This window comes from Stegodyphus dumicola, chromosome 2, assembly GCF_044657685.1.
Source record: "Stegodyphus dumicola isolate Sdum_Otavi_A_Nest chromosome 2, ASM4465768v1".
In the NCBI taxonomy this organism is placed as follows: domain Eukaryota; kingdom Metazoa; phylum Arthropoda; class Arachnida; order Araneae; family Eresidae; genus Stegodyphus; species Stegodyphus dumicola.
Window position 1 is genome coordinate 10107785 of NC_140769.1, and position 24393 is coordinate 10132177.

General features: G+C 35.3%; 1 protein-coding gene across 4 annotated transcripts in view; it reads left to right on the forward strand.

The window, feature by feature from the left end:
* The window catches only part of LOC118189460 (uncharacterized), a 504436-nt gene that overhangs the window by 413780 nt on the left and 66263 nt on the right, over positions 1-24393 (forward strand). For all 4 annotated transcript variants that reach the window (XM_085810424.1, XM_035360061.2, XM_035360062.2 and 1 more), the window contains exons 4-9: positions 6498-6600; positions 13410-13461; positions 14162-14275; positions 15366-15473; positions 19356-19487; positions 23393-23512. In XM_085810424.1, the coding sequence (XP_085666550.1) occupies positions 6498-6600; positions 13410-13461; positions 14162-14275; positions 15366-15473; positions 19356-19487; positions 23393-23512 (629 nt within the window). The remainder of the gene's footprint in view (positions 1-6497; positions 6601-13409; positions 13462-14161; positions 14276-15365; positions 15474-19355; positions 19488-23392; positions 23513-24393) is intronic.

Sequence of the window (24393 nt, forward strand, 5' to 3'; positions counted from 1 at the left end):
GCCAAAAGTGTTGGCTTTTATAAGCACCACTCGGTGCCATCTGTGAATGTATTGAGTTAATAAAGGGTCTTTTGCACCTTTTCTCCTGACTTTGTCGTACTTAAGGATAATTTCTTACAGTCTGTTAACGTCTAGTAGTTTATGCTCGCTAAGAATACTAGACGTTACGTCCTAAACTGGAATATTCTGTATTTACTTCTTTGATTCATGCATTTACTGTTTGGTATTTATAATACTCATTGTGGCTTGAGAGAAATAATTTTGTGCAATATGATAATTAAGAAAGGAAGATGTTCATCCCTGAAAAAATGTCCCGTCACTAGCCGAGTGGCTGAGACAACTGCGTGCTGGCTACATGAGTGTTTCTCGTGGTTTTTTTCCCACGTGTATCGTGAATAAAGAACTAGATTTCTTCAGAAAGTCTTCCATGAAGATCTCCCTATTTTTAGGCAGATAGCTTTTGTCTGCTTTATCATGTCCAAGTTACCTAACCAAATATTAAAGTAAAGATTAGGACATAAAAAAGTGTGTTAAATTTCAAATTGCTTTTATACCTTATTTTATCCATCTGTATTGGTGGCGCTGACCTCACGCCAGATGTTTTTCTGTGTATGTATTTTTAATTTTGCTAAAAACCTAAATGAGGCAGGAATTCATTATTCCGTGAAAATGTCAACAGGAAAAAATTCTAATAGTGCATATGAAGTCTAAATCTTAATTACTCTACTTATTTATTTATGTTAAATTTAAGTGTTTCTTTTAGCTATAAATCTATAATTATTTTTGTATTCAAGGTTTGACTTAATTATTGAATTTAGTTATTAATTATTGAATTTATCCCTATACAAAATGGAAAAAAAGTTGGAAAGTTGGAAAAAAAGTATTGGTGGAGTTGGAAAAAATGTATTGCTGACAGTAGTTTCATCGAAGCTCAGTCTACTTGAGGAAAGCATTAATGTTAAGTTGAGTGAGGTTGAAGTTGTAGTGATACACGCAGAAGTCGAAGTAGTCTGTAAAATAACCAACGACATTCGGAAACGATTGTTCTACGCTTTCGACAGGAACGAAGTAGAAGACAAGATATTAACGAGATTACCATTCATGAAAATTTTGGAAGTTACAAAGAAATCCAAATTCAGAGCGAATTAGCGCGTGCTTGATAACCTTCAACTGAAAGTTTCAATCTAAGGACACCTCTACTTCCTTCCATTTATTTATAATTTTTAGCTGTAAATGTTATTAATATATAAGACGCTAAATGAGCAGAAAAAAAAATCTGAAAGGTTTCAAATTTTAAATTACGTCCAAAGGGGCGTTTTTTTAACTTTTTGTGTGGTGCCTTTATTTATTAAATATCAGGTTCTTCGCACTTAAACCATAAATTTCAGTTCAATAGCAATGTCTCAAAATAATTTTAAAATAAGCCTATCTTTAGAATTTCCGATACACAGTTCCAAGCGCTGGAGCTAAAAAGGTTCCCCCCCCCCATCGTAGATTGTTGCCATTGATCGCTTTCAAATCATTGAGTTTGTTACTCAAAAATTCGTTAAAGTTTTACAAAATATTGAAATCAATAATAAAACAAATTCCAAATTTCAAATTTGGGCTTCCGCATGTCCATATTCGCAGTAGGATTACATCATTCAAAATTCGATGGCTTTATGTACCGTTGGTTTATCACAATGCGAGAAATAGCCATACATTTAATGCAGTTTTTTCATTAGTTCATTTCTTCAAACATAATGCAGGACTCTAACATTGGGCGGCAATAGTTTGAAAAGTGAAAGGGACATTTATAGTGATTCAACGCAAAATCGCAAAACGAAAACGATAGTCCTTCAGGGACGAAACCCCTTTTGGACTGAAAAGCTGAAAGTCTTTCAACAACAACAGCGCTCATTTCATCTGTAAACTTGACAGTTTCACCTGTAAACTTGGACATCTCCTTCTGAAATGTTTCAGACAGCATATAATAGTGTGGTTTTTTAAGCATGTTAATAAAATCAAGCTCTCAATTGCAAAAGACATGCTCCTGCGTTCGTGCGACATGTACAAAAACTTTACTTGTGAATGCGGCTTTGCGTACATATCATAAAACAGCAAATTTTTAAATTTCAAAATGTCGGTATGTTAAGCAAACGAAAATGAAAAGATCTTCCATAGTAAACCACCGTTGAGATAAAAAAAAAAAAAAAAAACACAGTTGTTCCTAAGAAGCTTCCGAAATTTCCCTGCTTAGCAATCTTGTAAACGACTTAGCTTCCCCTCCGTCCTTGTTGGAGAACTGAAAAAAGCTATACAGAACCTCACTTCGTTTTTTTTTTATACCAAAAACACCCGCGTCCTCATGAGGCATCGAAACTTCTACAATTCAGCATATAACAACAACTCTTTGTCAAAGAAAGTTGAAATGAGCTCCTTCGAAACTACATTTAGTGATAATGTTTTAACCCCCCTCCGAATATGTACTAATTTTTTCATTTAAACACTCTTTAACTGTTGTTATTCAAATCACCGTAACGATTTTCGTATTTATGAGAGAGAGATCTTTGAAATAATATGATAATTTACGTACACTATTAAATGAAAATTTTTTAAATATCTCTTAAGACTATTAAGGAAATTTTAATAAGGATATTGTCTACGGGTTCGTGAATTTGGAGTAATTGATGATAACACTTGATGAAGAATCAAAACACAATTTATTCGCCAGTATGGACACAGGACATTTCCAAGGACACATTTACCATCGTCGAAAAACACGATAAATACGCTGAAACAATCAAGAATACAGCTTTCAGGCTATAACGGTGAAGACAGCTTCATGGCAAAACACTAAGGTACAGCTCCCGACTCGGTGGATGGCTCTCAAGCTAATCTCTGAACTCGGGATACTAATGAACCCGATATACTACTATTAATTCAGAGTATTTATAGCTTTTAACCTACCTTCGAGAACATTCTCGAGAAAAATCGCTAAGCGTGCTTTCTAGAAATCGCTCCGTCTATGGCATATCGTCGCCAAATGGGCGAGTTCGCCCTACACTTGGCAACCCTGCCTATTCCTACCACTTTTGGGTAACCCAACCTCGCTTTACGGGGAAGCTATCTTACCGCAGCTGGGTATTTCGCAGCAGTATTTGTTGGGTTTGGTTTATTTGATTACGGCAAGCCACACGAGAGCTATTTGCCTAAGGGGAGGAATGTCTTCGTGGAGGACGTTCAACAGAAACTGACTCGTATATACGTTACTCATGGAAAAAACCACGAAAACCTCTATGCAGCTAGCCCGTTTACGGGATTCGAACCTCGGACCGAGCTACCAGTGTTCAGCGATTTTACCGCTCGACAGCTGGTGCTCCGCAACAGTATAGTGAAGGCAAAATCTGAAAGCAAAATTTTATTCTGTGTATTTCACTTAATTCAATATTCTGTTTGAAATTACCACATTACTCCGTGCGCGCTATCATGGTGCAAGTGCTAAGTGGTACAAGCTAGCAAGCTTATACTGCGAGCAGTACATCAAGCTAGCATTTAGAAGACACATGTACCAATTCCTAGTAATTAATTTTTCACGTTTTCGCCCCGATAAACCTAATGGTATCAAAGGGTAATTTAAAGTGCTAATAATAATGATGAACGTATACGTACTGTCAAGTCACTGAGATGATTTTAACGAGACTTAATAAAATCCTGACTTAATAAATCAGAATTACATTCTGAATATTTTACTTGATTAATTATGCTATGTAGTGCAACCTTATAATATTTTTGAATTCATTTTCATAAAACAAAAATTAATTTATGCTCGAAATACTTTTTCCATCTTATGATATTAATCTTTAGCTATAAAGGAAAGTTTTATCTTTCATTAAAATGAGCTTATAAACTCCTAGAAGTGCTTTTAAACAACTTTGAAAGAAACGCTTCTTTTATCTAAATCAGGATTTTCGCTTAGAAAACACACGGAAGTTTTTATAATCCAAAAAAATGTGTTCGTTGTTCCGGTGGCACTAATTGACAGGAACTCCGATGTACTTACTGATTAAAATGTGGATTACAAGTTAATATTAAGTATTAAAACGTTAATTTCGATTCATAAAAATATTAGGTAAAAAGCAGCAGCGCGTCTTAAACTTTTTGACGTGCAAGTAGGATTATTTTTCATTTATTTTCTTCATTGGAGAGTTTTATTTTTGAGCTTCGAAAATTTTTACTTTAGGGTTGAGTAATTTCATCTTTTGTGTTACTCTTAAGATTTTTCTTAATGTCTTATAACATCCATGTACATCTTGACAATTATATAAAACATTTTGGGCGGGGAAGTCTGTGAATAGTACTTTATAACATAGAATAATATTCAATATAAACATATTTCTGTGAATTATATTTGTGTTTTTTCAAAGTAAAAATTTAAAATGATCTCAGAATTCATTTTTACGAGAGCGTAGTAAGCGATTAATGTATGGCACGTTTTAATTTTGCCCCCAACCGGTATAGAGGTTAGCGTGCTGTGCCGAAGACCATGTTTACGCTCTTTCGGAAGAAAATTATTCGTATTTAGTTATTAAAAAATGCTGTAAAAGCCATGATTTTTCGGTATCTAAAGCAACGATAGATAATATTGTTAATAAGAAAGAAAAAAAGCGACAAAGTTTGGCATCAAAGAAAAAAAATTTTCAAAATGCATATCCAAGTTGCCTTGGAAAACAGAATGTCGTCCACGACATATCGTCCAAAGCAGAACGCGCTGCAGAATTCGTTATAAAAAACAATTGTTCGGACAAAACTCGAAAACTTTTGCCACAATAGATGAATCTTATGTGGATTTAAATAACCGCAATAAAAGGAGCTCCATTTATTGTCATCAAAGAGAAGAAAAATTCTTAGAACATGATTCAAAGGATGTAATGAAAGTTTTTCAAAGGGATTGTTGCTGGTTTTTTGATATAACGCCACGTAAAAATTAAAGAGAATGCAGAAAACTGTTACGATCAACTCCATATATTATCAGGAACATATTTTATACCCAATTTTCAAACCTGAAGTACCTTCTTCTTATCCACAGTGCCATCAATCAGATTGTTGTAGAACTGCAACAAGACAAAGAAAGCAGCCACAAGTAAAAATCAACCGTAAATTTCTGGAAAAAATGGAAGAAGCAACAGGTATCAAGTCCATCATACCCTTCACTCATATCTCTACTAAATCTTTTGCTGTATCATTCACGGACTTTTGCGCTTTTGAACTTTTATAAAGCGAATTGTCCAAGCGTCCACCTACAACCTTCCTTGGACTTTAGAAAACTGTTAATGAGGAATGGGATAAAATAATCTCTTTCGATACCAAAAAAAAAAGCTTTATTGTCATTGAAATTACGGTGTAGAAAGATAGTGAAGAATAAGGGCTATCAAACGGAACATTTAAAAGAGAAAATTTTTAGGCAAAACATTTCTGTAAATACAATGAAAATCGTCTTTAAAAATTGTGAAGACATTAAGTATTCTTTTGAAAGCGGGAGAGACGAAAAATGAGCACTGTTCTCGCCAAAACTCGAACCATGGACCTCTCGAATACGCGCTGACCGTGCTGACCATTATACGACGAATGCATGTTAAGAAAGCGGGATAAATACCTTATATACTCTCCCTTTTAAAAGGCGACTGGGTATTAGGGGACTCAATCGCCAAATCCTGGTGGTGGAGAATCATCATCCACCACCTGTTTTAGTTCGGGCACCACTGTAGAGGATTTAGGATTATTTTGAAGGAAAGATGAAAAATGAGCAATGCCCTCGTCCGGACTCGAACCACGGACTTCTCGAATACTCGCTGACCGTTATACCAGTAAGGCATGTTAAGAAGGTGGCAGAAATACCTTATAAAATGTGCAAACAGCGTCTGTACGTTAAATTCAGCTATCAGCTTAGTTTCAAAAATTGCTAAAACATGGATACTCAGTGTCAGTGTGTTCCAGAGGAATGATAGGCGAGAAAATATTATCGATCCCCCCCCCCTCAATGGCGGGCTTCAGCCGTTTATAGGCGTTGACCACTACTAAGGCTGGAAGCGGTGGTTTCTTTATTATGGAGCCAACTTATAGGTGGGCTACCGGTACCTTCTAACGGACAAATTACATCCGTGCCTTTTCCAGGATTCGATCCCGAGCCCTTCTGTACGGCAGTCAATATCACTAACCGCTCCTGTCTGTTCGGAATATATTTGAAGAAATTTATGATATTAATTGAATTCTAATTTACCATCTTATTTTATAACAAGTGTTTCGCTTCACCTAGTAGCTTCAAATAAATGTCACTTTTTTATCTAAAAATTCACTTTATACTTCTTATGAATTGTTCTTTCATTTTTTATAAAGTTGGCTGCTATACCAGTACTGTAATCTGTAATTTCAATCCTTCTGTATAATGTACGTAAACATCTTTACGAATCTATCCTAAATGCTTCCTATATAATTTATATTGCTTCTTACTTTTCTAGGTGGTCCCAGCGAAGGTAAACTCCTCCCAGGAGACCAGATCCTCCAGATAAATGGTGAAGACGTCATGAAGTCTCCTAGGGAAAGGGTCATCGAATTAGTCAGGTAATTAATTGCTAAAAACCACTAAGCCCCTACACTCACTTCCTTCCCCCTCCGAACAAATAATCAGTATTTGTCAGTTGCTTAGAAGAAAAGCTGTAGTAAAACGAGTTACGTTTGTTTTGGGGTTCCTTTAAACAAAACCTTTCGCCAATGCGGTGATTATTGGAATTCATTTAGGCTAAAAATAAAAAGAACTTTCTAGAGAGGAGATAATGAGGGATGTGTTGATTCGTCCTTAGTTCCGTATGTTCCGATAGTTCAATCCGGGTGTAAGATTTCTAGGAAATTAGTTGAATGCAATAATAGCATTACTCTTGTCTAAAGCAAAAGCATTTGTAGCTTCTTTTTGCTTTTTTCTTAACTACTCAGTCCTACTGTGCTTGTGTATTGTTGCAAATATATGAAAATATTTTTATTTATTTGGCTGCATTTTGATTTTAATGTATTTTTACAGTGTCATGCTTGTATTATTTTTATTCATTTATTTGCTTCTTCAATGCATTTCATGCAATAATTCCATTGTGGGTTTTTGCTTATTTGAATTTGTGACCACTTATTTGGCTGTTCATTTCGTGCATTGCGTTGTCGATCTTGTAATTTCGAACCGATGAATGTTTGAATTGTGAACATAGCTTAGTCAAAAGCTGATATATACGCAAAAATTTATACTAAAGCTTAGTCAATTTTGTTAGCCAATTTAACGACGTTTGGCAGTCTCTCGCGAATCTTGCGATATTCTGGAAATTTCCAGAAAACTCATTTTCAAAGTCCTAGGTGTGATTTTTCTCGCTGCTTCGGGAAATAATTTTTATGACACCATTTGCAGTTCTAACTAGAATAGTTGTTATGTTCAGAATTACTAACAGTCATAAATGAAAACTTAGAGATTACTATTGATAATTATGTTCGTAGAAATATCTATACAATTGCCAGTGTTTATGTGTTCTTGCTCAAGTCAGTGAAATACTTGTTGCTGATGTTTGAGAATGTACATAAGAAGAACCCGTGCTAGAAAAATGGAGAGCTATATATTGAAAAAGGATGCTTAAAAAATGAAAAAGTAACCAGAAAGCGTTATATGTGAAGAAAATGTATAAGTTTCTATTAAATCACACTGGATCAAAAGAATAATATTGTTACGAAATTGTATAGGCGCGGTGAGATGGCTTCCCCGCAAAGCAGTTTTAGGGTTGCCATAAAATGGCAAGAGAAGGCAGGTTTCCACATTTGGTGAGAAATCGCCCATTTGGCGACAAAATTGGCGGTATACCATGGACGGATGGAGAACCTTTTGGAACGAATTCTTACCGAATTAGCCCAGAATGTTCTCTAACACAAGCCGAAAACTATATAAACGCTGTTGGTCCGCAGTCAGTTAGAATGTGCATCGTCGAGAGGACGAGTCTGAGTGCCTCGTCTAAAGTGCGAGATAGTTAGTCTCGAGTTAGTCAGTCCCTCCGGAGTGGATCGAGTTGACAGCCGGGCAGCGAGTCCCGAGTGGGTCGTCGAGTGCACCGAAAGAGTCTCTTAGTGCATCGTCGAGAGAGCGTGTTGAGCTCCGGGAGCGACTGAACCGAAGAGTCGGGAGCTGTGTTCTGTGTGTCGTCGAGTGCATCGCGATTAGTAGCGTGGAGAGTGCGTGGAATTCCGAGAACGACCGAGCAGAATCGGGAGCTCCACTCTGGTGCTTTGCCGTGAAGCTGTCTTCACCGTGATAGCCTGGAGGCTGTGTCGCTGATCGTGTCAGCGTGTTTATAGTAGTTCATCGACGACTGTAAAAACGTGTTTTGGAGCTGTCCTGACAATACTGGCCAATAAAGTGTGTTTCGATACTTCATCAAGTGTCGTCGTTATTCACTCCAAATCCACACGAACCCCGTACGAACGTGAAGGAAGAATATAAAGTAACAACTGGTGGCAGAAAAGAAAAAAAGTGCGTTTCCTAATGTAATGTGATTGAGAACATATTACATTAATAAGAATTAAATGTAAAGACAGCACGCTCGTTATGAAGACGAGCTTTCATTATGAAGCAATTAAATGTATTAGCTTCAATGTTTTTGTGTTCAATCAAGTGCTGGTTTCGTTTTTGTGTTGAATGACTTTTGAAATAAAAAGATGCTGCTACCAAATGTTTTTGCTATTTACTATTTTTAAAGTACAATATAGTGAATATAAATAATATGCCGAATGTAAAAAGAAATCTGTGGCAACGCTAAACACTCAGCCAGGAATTCTAAAGATGTTTTTAAAAATTTCTTGATTGTTAAGTCATTGATTTTTTAATCCAAACTGTATATCACCAGAGGATATGCTACGTTGGTTGCGATATTTTCAAATGAAAGCAAACAAAACGGATTGTTCGTGGGCAGGTATAGTTACCATTGTCATTTGTACGGAAGAATAAAATAATAAAAAATGATTAGTGTATATAATAAACACTGAACCATAAAGTTTATAAACAAATTTGATTTTACTTGACAAACGATCAACCGAAAGTGATAGTTTACTTACAGCTCGTTGCTATTCTGCCAAATATCTCAGAAGGTAGTGTGTTGGCCACATCCTATTTTTTACATTTGTTTTGCGTATTTTAAGCCATGGTTTGACATCTATCTAAAAATCTATGTTTGACCATGAGCGGATATCTGCTAACTGCTGTCCAGATGCTAAAACCTTTAAAAATTCCAGATTTACGAGATACATTCTTACAGACGTTAAATATTCCATCGCGGAATCGCAGCTTTTGCTAATTTTATTTCCTGCAACGATTTCCGTGGCTATAAAAACTCATATATTCAGCTACGTCTATTCGAAAATAGCTTACTTTTGGTTTTTATACGTATGGACTAGGAAAGGTGCGTCAGCGTTATATGCGTCAAAAGCATAAAACATGGCAGTCCGGTATAATGGTCAGCTTGTAACTGTTTTTATAAGGAAATTTATTAATTTTTTATAAAAACAAAAGCATGTCTGTACTACAGAAGGTATTTTACACATTTAAACAACGATTTCGATTAAGAATCATAGCTTTCGAGTTTCGGAAAAATAGGAGACGGGGAATGATCTTCTTTTAATGGTGAAAAGGCGTGCTTCGGGCTAAACAGGCAGAAAACCACTGGTCTAGAAATTTTACACAGTTTAATTGAAGTATGAATAGACTGTAACCGTATAGTGTAACGAAATGTAATAACGTTTTATAGCAAAAAAAAGCAAGCTTGTAGAGTCGTTAGGCTATTTTGAAGCAGGAGACGTGGAAAATGTTCAGTGCCCTCGCCGGGACTTGAACCCTATACCTCTCGAATACGCTTCGAGTATGTTTCCAGTTACACAACAAAAGCATGCGGAAAGGAGGGATAAAATACCTTATAAGTGTGCAAATGAATTCTTCTCAAACGTTTGCCTTTATATGAAGACCCGTCACAACATCACAAAGAGTGTTTACATAATTTTGGAACCATTTAGATAAAGAGTTAAAGAAAAGCAAATGCTTTGGAAGGAATATTCCTGGCAGCGTAAATAGAAATACGTTTGCTCCTTTTTCATTTGATTCTTCTTTCAAAATGTCGCATGTAAATAAGCTCGGGATTGAAGGATAAGTTTCTGCGCTTTTCGAAGAGAAATATTCCTATTCCAAAATTCAAAAACATCGTAAAATGTATAGTATTAAAATTTCTGAGCCCTAAATAAGCACCATTATCAATCGGAAAGAGAAAAACCGTACCTCTTGCATGGAAAGAAGGCTTCAAATTAATACCCGAAAAAGTTGTGCACTGTTTCTGATGTTTCTAAAGTTAAATCACTCGGGGTATGAGAAAATCGGCCGATGCAGAAATCAATTTCAAAATCTTGTAATCTTTAGCAATAATCGATACATAATAGTAACTACGATTTACAACTTAAAAAAGTAAAACATATATTGTTCACCAGCTTTTGCAAAGACGGCGCTCAACGCAGAATGATTTGTAGAACCTCGTATGAAAACGTTGTAGTTGAAGATTAATGGAAATATATTGTGACACTTGATGAAGCATAAGTGTACTTAAATCACGGCAACAAAACAAAAAAAAAAAAAAAAAAAAAAAAAAAAAAGATCTATTTATTATTGAAACCGACGAGAAACCTGTTTCGTCCATTCAAAGAAAGTTTCAGTAAAAGGTTTATGAGTGACGCCAGGATTTGCTTACAGTGGGAAATAAAAAAACAAGAAAAGCGGAAAAAAGTGATAAAATCAACTCAACGTATTATGAAAAGAACGTTTGAAGTCCGGTATTTCCACCACTTTATCCCAATGACTTTCAGAGTGTGTAACTTCATGAAGACAATTGAAAAAATTAAGACTAATATATGTATTCCATATATGCCCCTTCAACGTTGTTCTGTGAACTCCCCTGATGTTTCACCTGCAGAATCTGCCTTTGGTCTCTCGAAAAGAGATCCTTCTAAGTGCAAAACACCACGCTGGATGGGTTCTTGAAAATAGGAGAAATCGATAAGCAAAGAAATTTTTCGAAAAGAAATTCTGTCACGGAAATCATACTACAGACGTATAGTCCAGAAAATTTAATCTAACCTTTATTTAATTACGGCCTAACCTAACCATTATGTAATTTTTGCAGTTGCTATCTAATATCCTTTTAATATATCTTTGTTGTATCTTGCTAATATATCTAAAATCACCCAGAAACAAAGGTAGGATTTCATGACGTTTCTGTTACTTCCTTTCAATAAAAGTATGTAAGAAGTCCTTCCAATAAAAATATGTAATTCTTGGAATTACATTGAAAAGATTTTTTTGTCTCCGTTATGATTATGTGAATATTTTTATGAGCCACATGGGATGCCTGAACACATTCGAAATCGTTCGCAGGATTTTCTATCCCATTTTTCTTTTTTGAAACTAGTATTAATTTCGATGTATACTTGAAAATGGTACAAGATCTTTTTGTTGTTCCCCTCAAGTCGAATTCGAGTCGGAAGGCTCTTAAGTTCTTCGGTCTACTTTCAAAAACAGCACCAGATGATTTGGAGAAACATGTGTCAAACGAGTACAGTTGAAATGGGAGACATTAAAGGAAATGGAAGAGTTACAGATGTGTTTTAAGCAAAAGCACAGCCTCAATCCGCGAAACATCTATATACAAAATCAATACTACGGAGATGGAAGACAGTGAGTTGCAAAAATTCTTTCTACACCACCGCCACTTCAGTTTTCGAAACATATGTACGACGAGTATAATGGAAATAAAAGAGAGTGAGATACAGATGTACATTCAGCAAGCGAACCACCTCAACGTGCGAAATACGTGCAAGACGAGTACCATGGAAATGGAGGGCAGTCAGTGACAGATGTGCCTTCAGCAAGATGAGTACCATGGAAATAGAAGACAATGGGTTGCAAATGTGCCTTCAGCAAGGGGACCACCTCAACCTGTGAAACACGTCCAAGACCACTACCATGGAAATAGATGACAGTGAGTTGCAGATGTGCTTTCAACAACAGCACTATCTCAGTTTTCGAAACATGTCTAAGACGAATACGATGGAACTCGAAGGCAATGAGCTACATATCTGCTTTTAGTAAGAGCACCACCTCAGTTTGCGATACATGTGCAAGACGAGTACGATGGAAATGGAAAATAATTTGTTACATGTCTGTTTTCTGCAAGAGCGCAGTCTGACTCAAGAGCGCAGTTCGCCAATTCCCCCATTGAGAGAAATGGACTATCCAAGACGTTATGCTCTTATTTTATTGGACTATTAATAAAAAATCTTTTAATCTGCTATACATTATCACATGAGGGTTATGGGGGAAAACACTGTTAACCTTGATCACCTCAAGAAGGTTAGGAGGTATTTTCTCCCTACTTTCTGCATACCTTCGTGGTGTAACGGTAGCACACTCGGCGCGTATTCAGGAGGTCTAGGTTCGAGTACCGGCGACGATATTGCACATTTTTCACATCTCCTGCTTAAAATAACGTAATGTCTCTATAAGGTAATCGCACAACCAGTGTTCTTTCCAGATTATGAACAGAAACTGTAGGTTTCCATACTATCTGTTATTATAGCTGTTAGTGGTTTATATATTCAAACTTATTAATTTTGTTCGTAATCGGTTTGAGTGGCTAACTATAAGTAATGTCACATATCACATAAAAAACATTTGTGCAAATCATTTTTCTCCTAAAAATGTGGGCCACCAGCGGCCGAACTGTAAAGTCGCTGAACACTGGTAGTTCAGTCCGAGGTTCGAATCCCGCGAACGGGCTGGCTGCATGGGCGTTTTCGTGGTTTTCCGCATGTGTAATATGTATACGAGCCAGTTTCCCTTAGAAAGATCCACGAAGGCATTCCTGCCCTTAAGCAGATAGCCCTCGAGGCTTTGCCACAATCACACACACACACACACACACACCTAAAAATGTGGGATTTGTGTTTGATCATTCTCGAAATCGGTATAATCTTATTCGAAATCTGAGGCAAATTAGGGATATGCGTTAGGTTGTCTAATTCAAAATTTATGCCGCCGTTACGCTTACGTCAAAATATACACCAGCACTTTGCTCTTTTACCTAAAAATTCAAGCGTGAGATATATTAAATATGTGATATGTTACCTAAAAATAACACTGCATTTAATTATTTTCCCTCTATCCTCCATATATTTTATACTTATCTTGTGTTATTTTATTTATTTATTTATTTATATATTTGCAATATATCTACTGGAAAATTATAAGATCTTAAATGTATTGCAATTTACTTTGATTGTTTTTGTAATTAAATAATATTATTACTTATTTGTAGGTCTTGTAAACATTCGGTGAAACTTCAGGTGTGCCAACCAATCACAAATAATGTAAGTATTGTTCTATGGAATGTAACGTGTCTCTCTACATTAAAGGTTCTTTATTTGTATATGCATCCGTTGCTTTATTATTAAAACAAAATACGGAATTCGTGTAAGCAGAGTTTCCTTAATATTCTAGTGAAAAATATTGTGGCATGCGTACGGTAATAGTTCGAATGCACAAGTCCGATAATATGTTAATAGAATTCATTCATATCAAATGAAATATAACAGAACGCTGGTTGTTTTCTTCAAACATAATCGTACAAGTGTTCACAATATCACGCAGTAGTAATCAGTAGTTATACTTCAAACTACTAAAAACGTTAAATAGCACGCACTTCACAGCGCATTTAAATTGAAAGCTAATTCGCCACTGCTGAGGCCAGAAGTGGTGATCATTTTACTATAGAGGAAGAAATGTTGGTCATTATGGAGACCAGAAGTGGTGGTCATTTTATTATTCATTTATTATTTATTTTGTTATTATTATTATTTATTTATTATAAATTAAATAGAATGCCAGAAGAACGTTATGTTGGTTATGAGCAGAGATTTATTTTGGCAGTGGTCTTTATGTGAGGCATTTCTGTATTAAAATAAATGCGTCTATGAAATTGAGTATTTCGTTCGCTGTTTAAATGATGAATGTGATAACACTTTTCATTTGTTTGTGCGGATGTCGCATCATATTTTTTATTCTTTTCAGACAACCAGAAAATCAGCTCTTCTAACGGCTGCAAAAAAAGCTAAATTAAAATCGAATCCTTCCAGAGTGAGGTTTGCGGAAGGTGTCGTTATCAATGGTTCTCCTCTCTATTGTGTAAGTATTTATTTTTATTTTATTAAGCAGTTTTTCCCATATCACGTATATGTGTATTGAAATGTGATTATTATCCATCGTGTCATTTCTATAAATATAGAAGAGGAATATCAAAACAGCTAATATCTCAAGTCATACGCGTCCGCAGAAGACTTTTCTGGAGAGGAGGAGAAAAGATAGGAAACAAATAATTACATCAATAAATATTTATTAAGTTATGGTAATTTTGGGGTTTAAAGTTGATTATTTAAAAATAGAGTGTTGCATCGATACGAAAACGTATTTTCACTCATTTCTAGAGGGGAAAGTGCCGAAGGAAATTTTAATTCAATAGTGCAAATATATATATATATTTCACTTTTGAATAAACTCATTTTTAACTTTTAAGATGTAAGTTTCACTGGAATTTAAATGTTTTAGATGTTTTTCTACAAATTTGTTTTGTAGGCTCTTTTGGCAGATGTTTTATGTTAAAAACAATTGTCAGTTGAAACCTTTTGGTGAAACTGACCGTTGTGTTTTCACAGTATATAGACGGCTTTAAAACTACGTTTTAAACTAGGTTTTATTTGTATTTTTTCAATTTGTAAATGTAATTTTTATTGTGTATGGTGTAATTTTGTTTTCGTTGAAACTGGATAATCGCTTGGCATTTTGATATAGGCTGTAAATATTTTATAGAACTAGTTTTTATTCCTTTATTTTTTCTTTTAATAATTTTATTCAAAATCTCATATGAAACGAAGCCTAAATTCAATACTCCTTAATTGTTCAGGTTTTAGTGTTTTTAACTCCTTGAGGAGCCTATCTAAAGCATTAAAATATAAATTTTATAAAATTAATAATACTTGAATTTTCACTCATAAAAAATTTTAACTAATAATTTATTTAAACTTTATTCAAATGTTTTTTTAAATCTTCTTTGCAATTTGCATTGTACTTTGTTATAAATTTAAGGGTGCTTTTAATTCAGTTTACAGTATTTTCTCAGGATAGTATAATCTGTTTCTTCTAATTTATAAATTTTAAGTTTTGACATATATGAATATATATATATATTAATCTTTTTCCTGTTTTGTTTGTGTTTCAGCCGTCCCCTTTTGATTCTCACGTACCTTTTATGCCTAATGTTTTAAAAGTATTTCTAGAAAATGGTCAAACCAAGTCTTTCAAGTACGACAGTACGACTACAGTACAAGTAAGTAAGAAGCTTCGTCAACAAAGGTATAACTTTTATGCTTAAACTTTATCCTACTATTCTAAATGCACTGTATCTTAATTTTATATTTGCACTGTATTTAATTAGAATACAATTTCCAGCGTGGATGTTGCTTTTTTCATTCTTGTATCTGAAATAATTTATTACAGTTATAATATTGGTAATTCGCCCTCAGTGGTGCCGTGCCATTTGATTGTGACGGATAATAGCGCCGCTGAGCAAAAATATGTTGCGAAAAATGCACAAAGTGCCGAGAGCATTTAAAATAATTTAGGCCGAAAAGTATTTTAATTTCGTGTACATTTTGAATAAAACTCTATCGATTTCGAGGAAGCAAAAGAAAAGCAAAAACTTTTGCTTCTGAAATGGAAGCGACTTGTGTCTGATCGCTTTCGAAATCAATAGAATGTATCCCAAAGTAGGTCGTTTTTCTGTTTAGTTTTAAATTTTACGTGGTCGTGTTTATCTCCCAGTTTCATGTCAGGCTATCTCAAAATATAAACTGATAAAAGTTGTAGTAGGCTAAATGTCAGCTGCCAATGAAATATGGAAACCAAAGTGTGATCATTCTAAAAGCAGCTGAATTTAAAAACTCTTATAAAATAATATTTTTAGCAATACATTGGAAAAAACAGAACAATTTTGATATCTTCCATTCTTAATTTCCTTCTAAGTAAGCTGTTAATAAAATGACAAGTGTTCTCTTAAAGAGTATCAGTATAACTGCTTATCATATTTGTATGGAACCGAAAACTAGCATACAGTTGTTGTTCAAAAGAGAATTTTTTATCCGAGAAATCAGCAGAAGAATTTCTTATTTCATTTCTTTCAGTTCTAAATCCTAAAATCCGTGAAGATGTTACAAAAAAAATGGTTTCAGATTTTAAATTACGTCCAAAGGGACGTTTTTTAACATTTTGTGTCACCTTTATTTATTAAATATTTTGTTCTTCGCACTTAAACCATAAAATTCAGTTCAAGAATATCGCAAAATAATTTTAAAATGAGCCTATCTGTAGAATTTCCGATACACAGTCTAACGCCTGGAGATCAAAATCTTTTTTTTCTGAACAGTGTTGCCATCGCTCACTTTGAAATCCTTGAGTTTGTTAATCAAAAATTCGTTAAAGTTTTACAAAATAGGAAATCGATCATAAAACAAATTTTAAATTTCGGCTTCCAGATGCCATATTCGCAGTAGGATTACATAATTCAAAACTGGATGGCTCCGTTGTTTTATCACAATGCGAGAAACATACATACATTGATGCAGATTCTTCATTATTTAGTGTCTTTAAAAATAATACAGGGCGATAATATTTGGTGGCAACAATCTGAAAAGTGATTCAGACTTAAAGTTTTCGATGCAAATGCCAAAACGAAATTAATAGCTCTTCTAGGCTAACGGCCTTTGGGCTAAAAAACTGGATTGAGATTTTGAGGTTTAGTGATGGCGTAAATAGAATTACTTAATTTTCTTTCTTCGTTTTTGGCTTATTACGTCGAAACTGTATAATTGAGTAACTAAAATATTAGAATTTCGTATTTCGTTTAACCGCAGCAACAGTACTGCGTCGATTCCAGAAAAATCTCCTTTGTATTTTTCTGGATAATGTAATATATATTTTTAGAACTTACCTGGTTGTGTTTTGCGGTGTTATCTGTAGAAATCGCAGTCTATTTATGGTTTTTTTATTCTATCGGCCGACAACAAATATATCATATAGAAAATCATACACATTATTTAAAATTAGAACACATAATATAATGTTATATTTCAGGAGAAAAAATTAAAGAGCATTTTAAAATTACAATATTTATTATCACATAAATTTTACGAATTACGTAATATGATGGCAAATGGCTTCAAATGTCTGCTTGCTTTTAATATTATCGTCGTAGGTTTAAAAATTATCTGTGGATACAGTGAAGCTTCATAACATCATGAACGTACATAGGTGAACATTTCGCCGCAGTGTTCGTCTAGGAATATCATTAAATACAATTATGAAAGTCTATAATACTTCGTCAGCTTCCTTTCACGTAACTTTCTTACTTTGCGTGTCGTCTTCATCTTCACCTCCATTGTTCCTCATCTTCCTCCTCTCCTTTCCCAATACGTGTCCTATTATTTTGTCGCCATCTTGACAGAATGAGATGAAAAACCAGAATTGCCTATATCAATCCAAGGCTTCTTCTTCAATAACACAAATGTTTTTGGAATATATAAGTAAGTCCGAGATGTCTTGATACAGGTACTGGACGTGTTTTAAAATTAAGAGAATCTGTGTCTGGATTTGTCATCTACGAACCTGATCAGAGGTCACAGTTTGCACCAATAGCGACGTAATGTTCTTAGCATCTTTCCAGAACAAAGTAAATGTGGCCACTTTCAGCGCGAATTATTTCTGAAGATCGTGGATACTACTTACAGTTCCTTCAGAAGTTTCTTACAGAGTGGAGTCCCCAAGCGACCGAGCGGTCAAAACGCCGAACGCTGCTAGTTTCGAACCTGGGTTCGAATCCAGGCGAACGGGCTGACTGCATGGGCGTCTTCGTGGTTTTCCCCATGTGTAACGTCTATACAAGCCAGTTTCCCTTCGCATATGCCCGCCTTCTCTTTCTTAACGTCCCCGACGAAGCCATCAGAAGGCCGATATCTGTTCTGTGCTTTGCCATTACAAACTAAACCAAACAAAACCTTATAGTGCGGATATTTCCTTGGTTCACTGATTGGATAAGGCTTCATACGCTGAGCAACAGAAACATTACGTTGATGTTATCAGCATTTATATCTTTCGATATAAAGTAGTCCATTACATATGTTTTTTATGTCATAGGCCTAAATTTATACTTCCAAAAGTGCCCTTATTTTAATATTGCCGGTTACGAGGATTTTATTGTACCATGTTCCTCAAGGCTTCTTCGTAAACAAGGGTCAGGCTTCTCCCTTCCCTACACTTTTAGAAAACACTGTCAAGTGTCATTTAACAGTGCGTATCTTTTAGGGTACGTGTACTCATTTTGAAGACCGCTGGTCTAGAGTACTGGGAGTACCAACTTGGATAATCGGGGTCTCCAAAAGGCTAGAGTCGGGTCTGTATAAACCGAACATGACTGTATCTTCTTTTTAATCATTGTTATGGTCATCGTTTAAGAATTATAAATTCCATAATTAAAATGGCTTATAAAAAACATAAGCTTCATAGCTTACGTTTTAAGTCAACTTTACAATTACTGTGGGTCATAAATATTATAACATATATAGCAATGTTGTCGTATTCGTAAGAAAAGTTATTCCCTTTTCCATTCCTAAATTCTCCTCTAACGTCTTGGAGAAATATAATAAAAGCTTCTTCAAACTATTCAAAGCGTAATAATTTATCTCAAATTTTGCCGAATTTCTTTGGTTATATTTCCTTCTTTTTCCCCAAATATTTAGATACATACGTAATATTTATCTTGCTTTTCAAACGTACTTTTGAGTTCCTTGTGTATTTACCCTCTGAGATTTTTTGTTACTTACACAAATCATTTATATAGATCATTTTTGTCACTTATATACCTAATAACTTATAATTTAAAATTGCTTACTTTATTTAATGATGAAAATATCATCTTAATGAATGGAAGTTTATGAAAGCAGAAACTAAAATAAGTAATTACTCAAATTTAGCGAATATGGGCTGTTTAAATACAGGTCTTCCTGAACAGATTAAAAAAGCTGTGCTGCTCAGAGGGTTAACGAGAATGAATTCTTCATTCTAAAAAATTCTAAAAATTTCTCAAAAGTATAATATTGTTCTTGGAATTCATTCTTTCTTTCTCATTCCAATAATGTTTTATTACCTTTATTTTCAGGATGTACTAAATGTTCTCCAAGAGAAGCTGTCCATCACTTGCCTGGAACATTTCTCGCTGGTCGTAGAACATATAAAATCTGTCCGCAGGAACAAGCTTTCTATCCTCAGCCCCAAAGACACACTCGCAAAGGTATAAATATGTTCCTTGTGTTTTGTAACCTGCTACCAAAATTACATGGTTGGTGTCGTGTTCTTTCAGAAGTCAAATGAATCCATGCGTCGAAATCACTGCTTTTGCCAGGTCAACTATCTTTTCGCTATACAACTCTTCCTGCAAAGGAAATTTCTCCATGCTTTGCAGAGCTGCATGTATTGCCGGACAGGTGAAGATGCATTCTAAAGAAAGCTCCGTTTCGGGAAAGCTTCTACAACTTCTTTATAATCTGGTACCACCTTCATTCATTTTCATTCCTCTAAAATGGCTTGTTCTCAATCTAGTAATGGTCTTTGTGATTACCAAAATTACATATTTTTGATGAATATGCAAAGCTTAGCTTGATGCAAACGAGTGCACTTGTCTTCTTCATTTCAGACAAAGTGCACATTATCCTGGGCTTAATGCAAACAAATTTACTTGGGCCTTCACTTGATACAAACGAGTGCACTTGAGTCTCCTTCATTTTAGTTAAAGAAGTGCATTTGATCCTTTAGTTGCTCTGGGCCTTCACTTGATGGAAACGTTCATTTGAGTCTCCTTCGTTTGAGGGAAAGCAGTACAGTTGATTCTTCATTTAATGCAAAGAGATGCATTTGAACCTTCACTTATGCAAACAAGAGGACTTGAGTGTCCTTCATTGCAGGCCGAGAAATGCACTTGATCCCTTATTTGATGCAAACAAATTCACTAGGATTATCACTTGATGCGAACAAATGCAGCTAAGTCTCCTTCATATTAGGTAAAGAAGTGCACTTAAGCCTTCACTTTATGGAAACGTGGACTTCCGTCTCCTTCGTTTCAAGCAAAATAGTGCACTTGATTCTTCACTTAATGCAGACAGATGTATTTGAGACTTCACTTATACAAACAAATGAACTTGAGAGTCCTTCGTTTAATGCAAAGAAATGCACTTGATTCTTTATTTGATGCAAAGAAATGCACTTGATTCTTTATTTGATGCAAAGAAATGCACTTGATTCTTTATTTGATGCAAACAAATTCACATGGACTTTCACTTGATGCAAAAAAGTGTGCTCGAGTCTTCATTTGGCATTCTTCTTCGCTAAGTAAAAACCAAATTTTCGTAGACTTTTGATTTCGTGTTCTTTCTTTGATATACTATTTTCATTTAAAGTAGCGTCTCCTTCGTTTAACTTGAACTTAATACCCAATCTTTGGCACTGAGCTGCGACTCGCACCTGAGTTCCATTTCGGGCGAAGGCATGGATGGATGCATGTAAATGTATGATGACTTTGCACATGTGGGTATTTAAAATACCGTCGAGCCGTCGAAGTTACTTGGAAAAGTAAGAAGGGAAGAACTACCTCCGCATGTTCTCCAACAAAACTGAGGGGGAACTGGAGTAGCTTCGTACCAGATCAGGAGGATTGATGGCAACAGCAGGTTACCATGATGTGTATAAGAACTGAAAGGCCACTTGGAATTATATATTACAGTTTATTTGAGGAATATATTATTTTTGATGGATGAAATAAGAACAACATTGCTTTGGCTAAGCACCTTGAAAACTCAAGTTTGTGTGTATCATCAAAGTATAAAATTCAATCAGGTCTGAATTTTACACATTGAGGATACGATGATAGTTCCAACGACAAAAAAGAATTCGACCAGCATTTTATTTAGCTATTAAGTACTTACTTTTATTTCATCTGTAATATTAAATAATGAAAAATCTGTACGTTTTATATGTGTATGTACGTTCTTCGGATTGTGGAAAAAAGATGGCACCTGAAGCCCCCAAATTTGAACACACGTAGCCCTCCGCCTAAATGTGTGCATCTCAAATATTGAATTTCGAATTTATTTCTTTATTTCACATTTTTTTGCGAATTTAAGGAATTTTTGATTTAAAAACTCAGTGATATAAAAGCAATATATTCTCACTCGGCAAATCGTCACATATTTGTATTTAAAATTTAATTCAAGGGATATAAAAATGTGCGTTCCCACTCAACAAAAAGCAATATGTTTGTTTTTCGACTGTAATTAAAAAAAATTTAAAAGAAATGTGTTGCCACTGCCCGAATTAAATTATTTTTATCTTTCACGCGGAAGTGTTTTATCGCTCGGCAAAACGTAAGATATTTAATTTTCTTTCGGATTAATTCTGTTAGTAATTGAAAAATCTAAACCATTTGAAAGTAGTAAACATTTATTTTTATTTCTGTTATTTACTAATCGGACTCATGAAATTATTTTAGCTGATTCATTAAAATCATTATATACAGGGTGATACTAAATTGCTTTTACAGATTTAGAGGGGTGATCCAGAGGAGCAATAATTATCATAGAACATAGAGTCGCATTCCACTCTGAGAGGCAGAAAAGAGGAATATTAGAATTCCAACCTGAACTTACAACAGGGTTTAGAAAGCGAATAAACGAGACCAAAAGTTGTGCAATCAGATTTATTGTTTAGTGAAAAACTTACAGAAAGTGCTCAAAAGGCCGACGACGCGTGTCGTTGCACAGTTGACATCGGAAGGAACGACTGGCGCACCCTGCCGAAGATTCCTGATGCCGCTTTAATTTTGTCTGCGATTCTCGCCACAAGATCTTCAGCTGAGTCCACAGACGTCTCGTACACTAAAGATTTCATCTGCCCCCCCCCAAGAAGGAAAACTCCAGTGGGTTGAGTTCCGGTGAGCTAGGAGGCCAAACCACAGGTCCGCCACGTCCGATCCACCGGGACGGTTATGTGGCATTCAAAAGGTTACGGACCGTGACGGATAAATGTACTAGGGCTCTCGTGCATAAACCACATGTCTCTCTGAATGCGAAGCGGAACAGCCTGCAATAAACTGGGAAGTACTTGTTCGAAGTAGGTACGGTATGTTGCGCCGGTCAAATGGTATGGCATGATGTAAGGGCTTGCCAGGTAATCACCTAGGATACCTGCCCTAATACTTGAAGCGATGTTGTGGCCTTTTTCAAGGCCACCGTTTGCTCTGATTGGCTCTCTCCGGTACCAATTAAGAGTTGCTTCTTCTTGGTGCAAATTTACTTACGGTTAATTCTTGATAGTCTTAGGAGATGGACACTCTCCTTGTCCTTCCTCGACGCGTCTCTACTTTCTTTTCTGCCTCTCAGATTGGAATGCGACCCTATGTTCTATGAAAATTCTGGCTCGTCTGGATACGTACTATCATCCCTCTTAATTTGTGAAAGCAATTTAGATTTACGCTGTATATATATATATATCTATATATTTATATTTATCTTTTTTAGGCAGTTGGCCTTGCAAGTGACCAAATAATATAAAAAACTACTTTTATTGAAGTTTTGATTTATTCAAGTTTACTTTTATTCGAGAACAATAACAGTACGATAAAAATTTTTATATAGCATCTCTTTTGATTATTCCTCAAAAGTGTTTTACTTTTAAAAACATGCGTTTACTATTTCGAGTATTTTATTAAATTTATTGTGTGAGGGTATCGATGACCAGTCAACGTTTCACCAGGAACTGATTCAAATATCGGTTACACAGGCCGAAGCACGTAGTGCCATGCTGGTTTCTATGCAGCAGACCTCACTTCGATCCCCATTCATTTACCAACTTCAGTTACATTGCCCAACCTTACTAACAGATGGCGCCACGAATACACCGACAGATAAGCAAACTAACGCAGCTGTCCGTAACAGTTTACTTATTATTTATACAAATGAAAAATCCCATTTTTAATTTGCACATTTTGCAATTTTTCATTGCAGCGAGTAATAAGAGTAGATTTAAAACATTATTTTAATATTATAGCATACGTTTCGTTAATTTTTTTGCATGAATACTATCAAATTATATTTTCATCGTATTGCCGTGTGAGCCATCATGTTCATGACGTGGTGTCTGTTGCAGATCGCGGCGAGGCCCGGCGCCCACCACCTTCGATGCCTTTTCCGTCTCACCTTCTTACCCAAAGACATATACGACCTCATGCAGAGGGATTCCGTGGCTTTCGACTACCTCTTCGTACAGGTAAGTATTATATCTATTTCATTTTAATTCATTTGGAGCGCGGAAAGGCATTCGGCTATGTAGCTGTACGCCGCCCGTATGTGTGACAATTATTAATTTTTTGATTGAATTACGTTTACAAACAGATACGTGTTGTTGTTAAAATAACACGCTGAACAAATATAAATTTAGAAGTCAAACAACAGAAATTAGTGCTATATTTGAAAATTTTCACAAGAATAGTTTCGATGGTTTTACCGAACCATCACCCTCAGCTGCCAAAGTGTAAATGAACGAAATAAGATATTAAGAATGGACAGAAGTTAAGCTAGGCGTTTTACATTCGAAAATATCTTTCTGTTCTAGATAACGACCCTAATTCCAATCCATCTTTACCTTCAGCCCTTAAGAAAACTATGTTTTAATTTTCTTGTTTCATCAATAGATGGCGCCAGTAGCTTAACTTCTGTCCAGCTATTTTTATCTTCTCTCGTTATTTGGCAGCTGAGGATGATGGTTCGGTAAAACCATCAAAGCTAATCCTGTGACAGTTTACAATATAAATCTCCATCGAAGCTAATCCTATGACAGTTTACAATACAAATCTTATTTTTGTTTAAATATAAATCTTATTTTTGTTGTTTGACTTCTAAATTAAATATGTGTTATATTAGTCTTGTTTACATTCACAGCCATACAGGGTACAAATCTCTTGTGTTACAGTAGGTGCCACTTAATGTGATCGCGGTTAATTTTATAATTCGGATATTGCTATTGGATTGCCAAAGTACCACCCTTTTGTATACTGAAACATGGAAAATATATCGCTTATTGCAATCAAAGTTTCGGTGAATATGGTTAAAGTATTATAGAAAAATATTTTGAACTCAAGTAAAGTCACC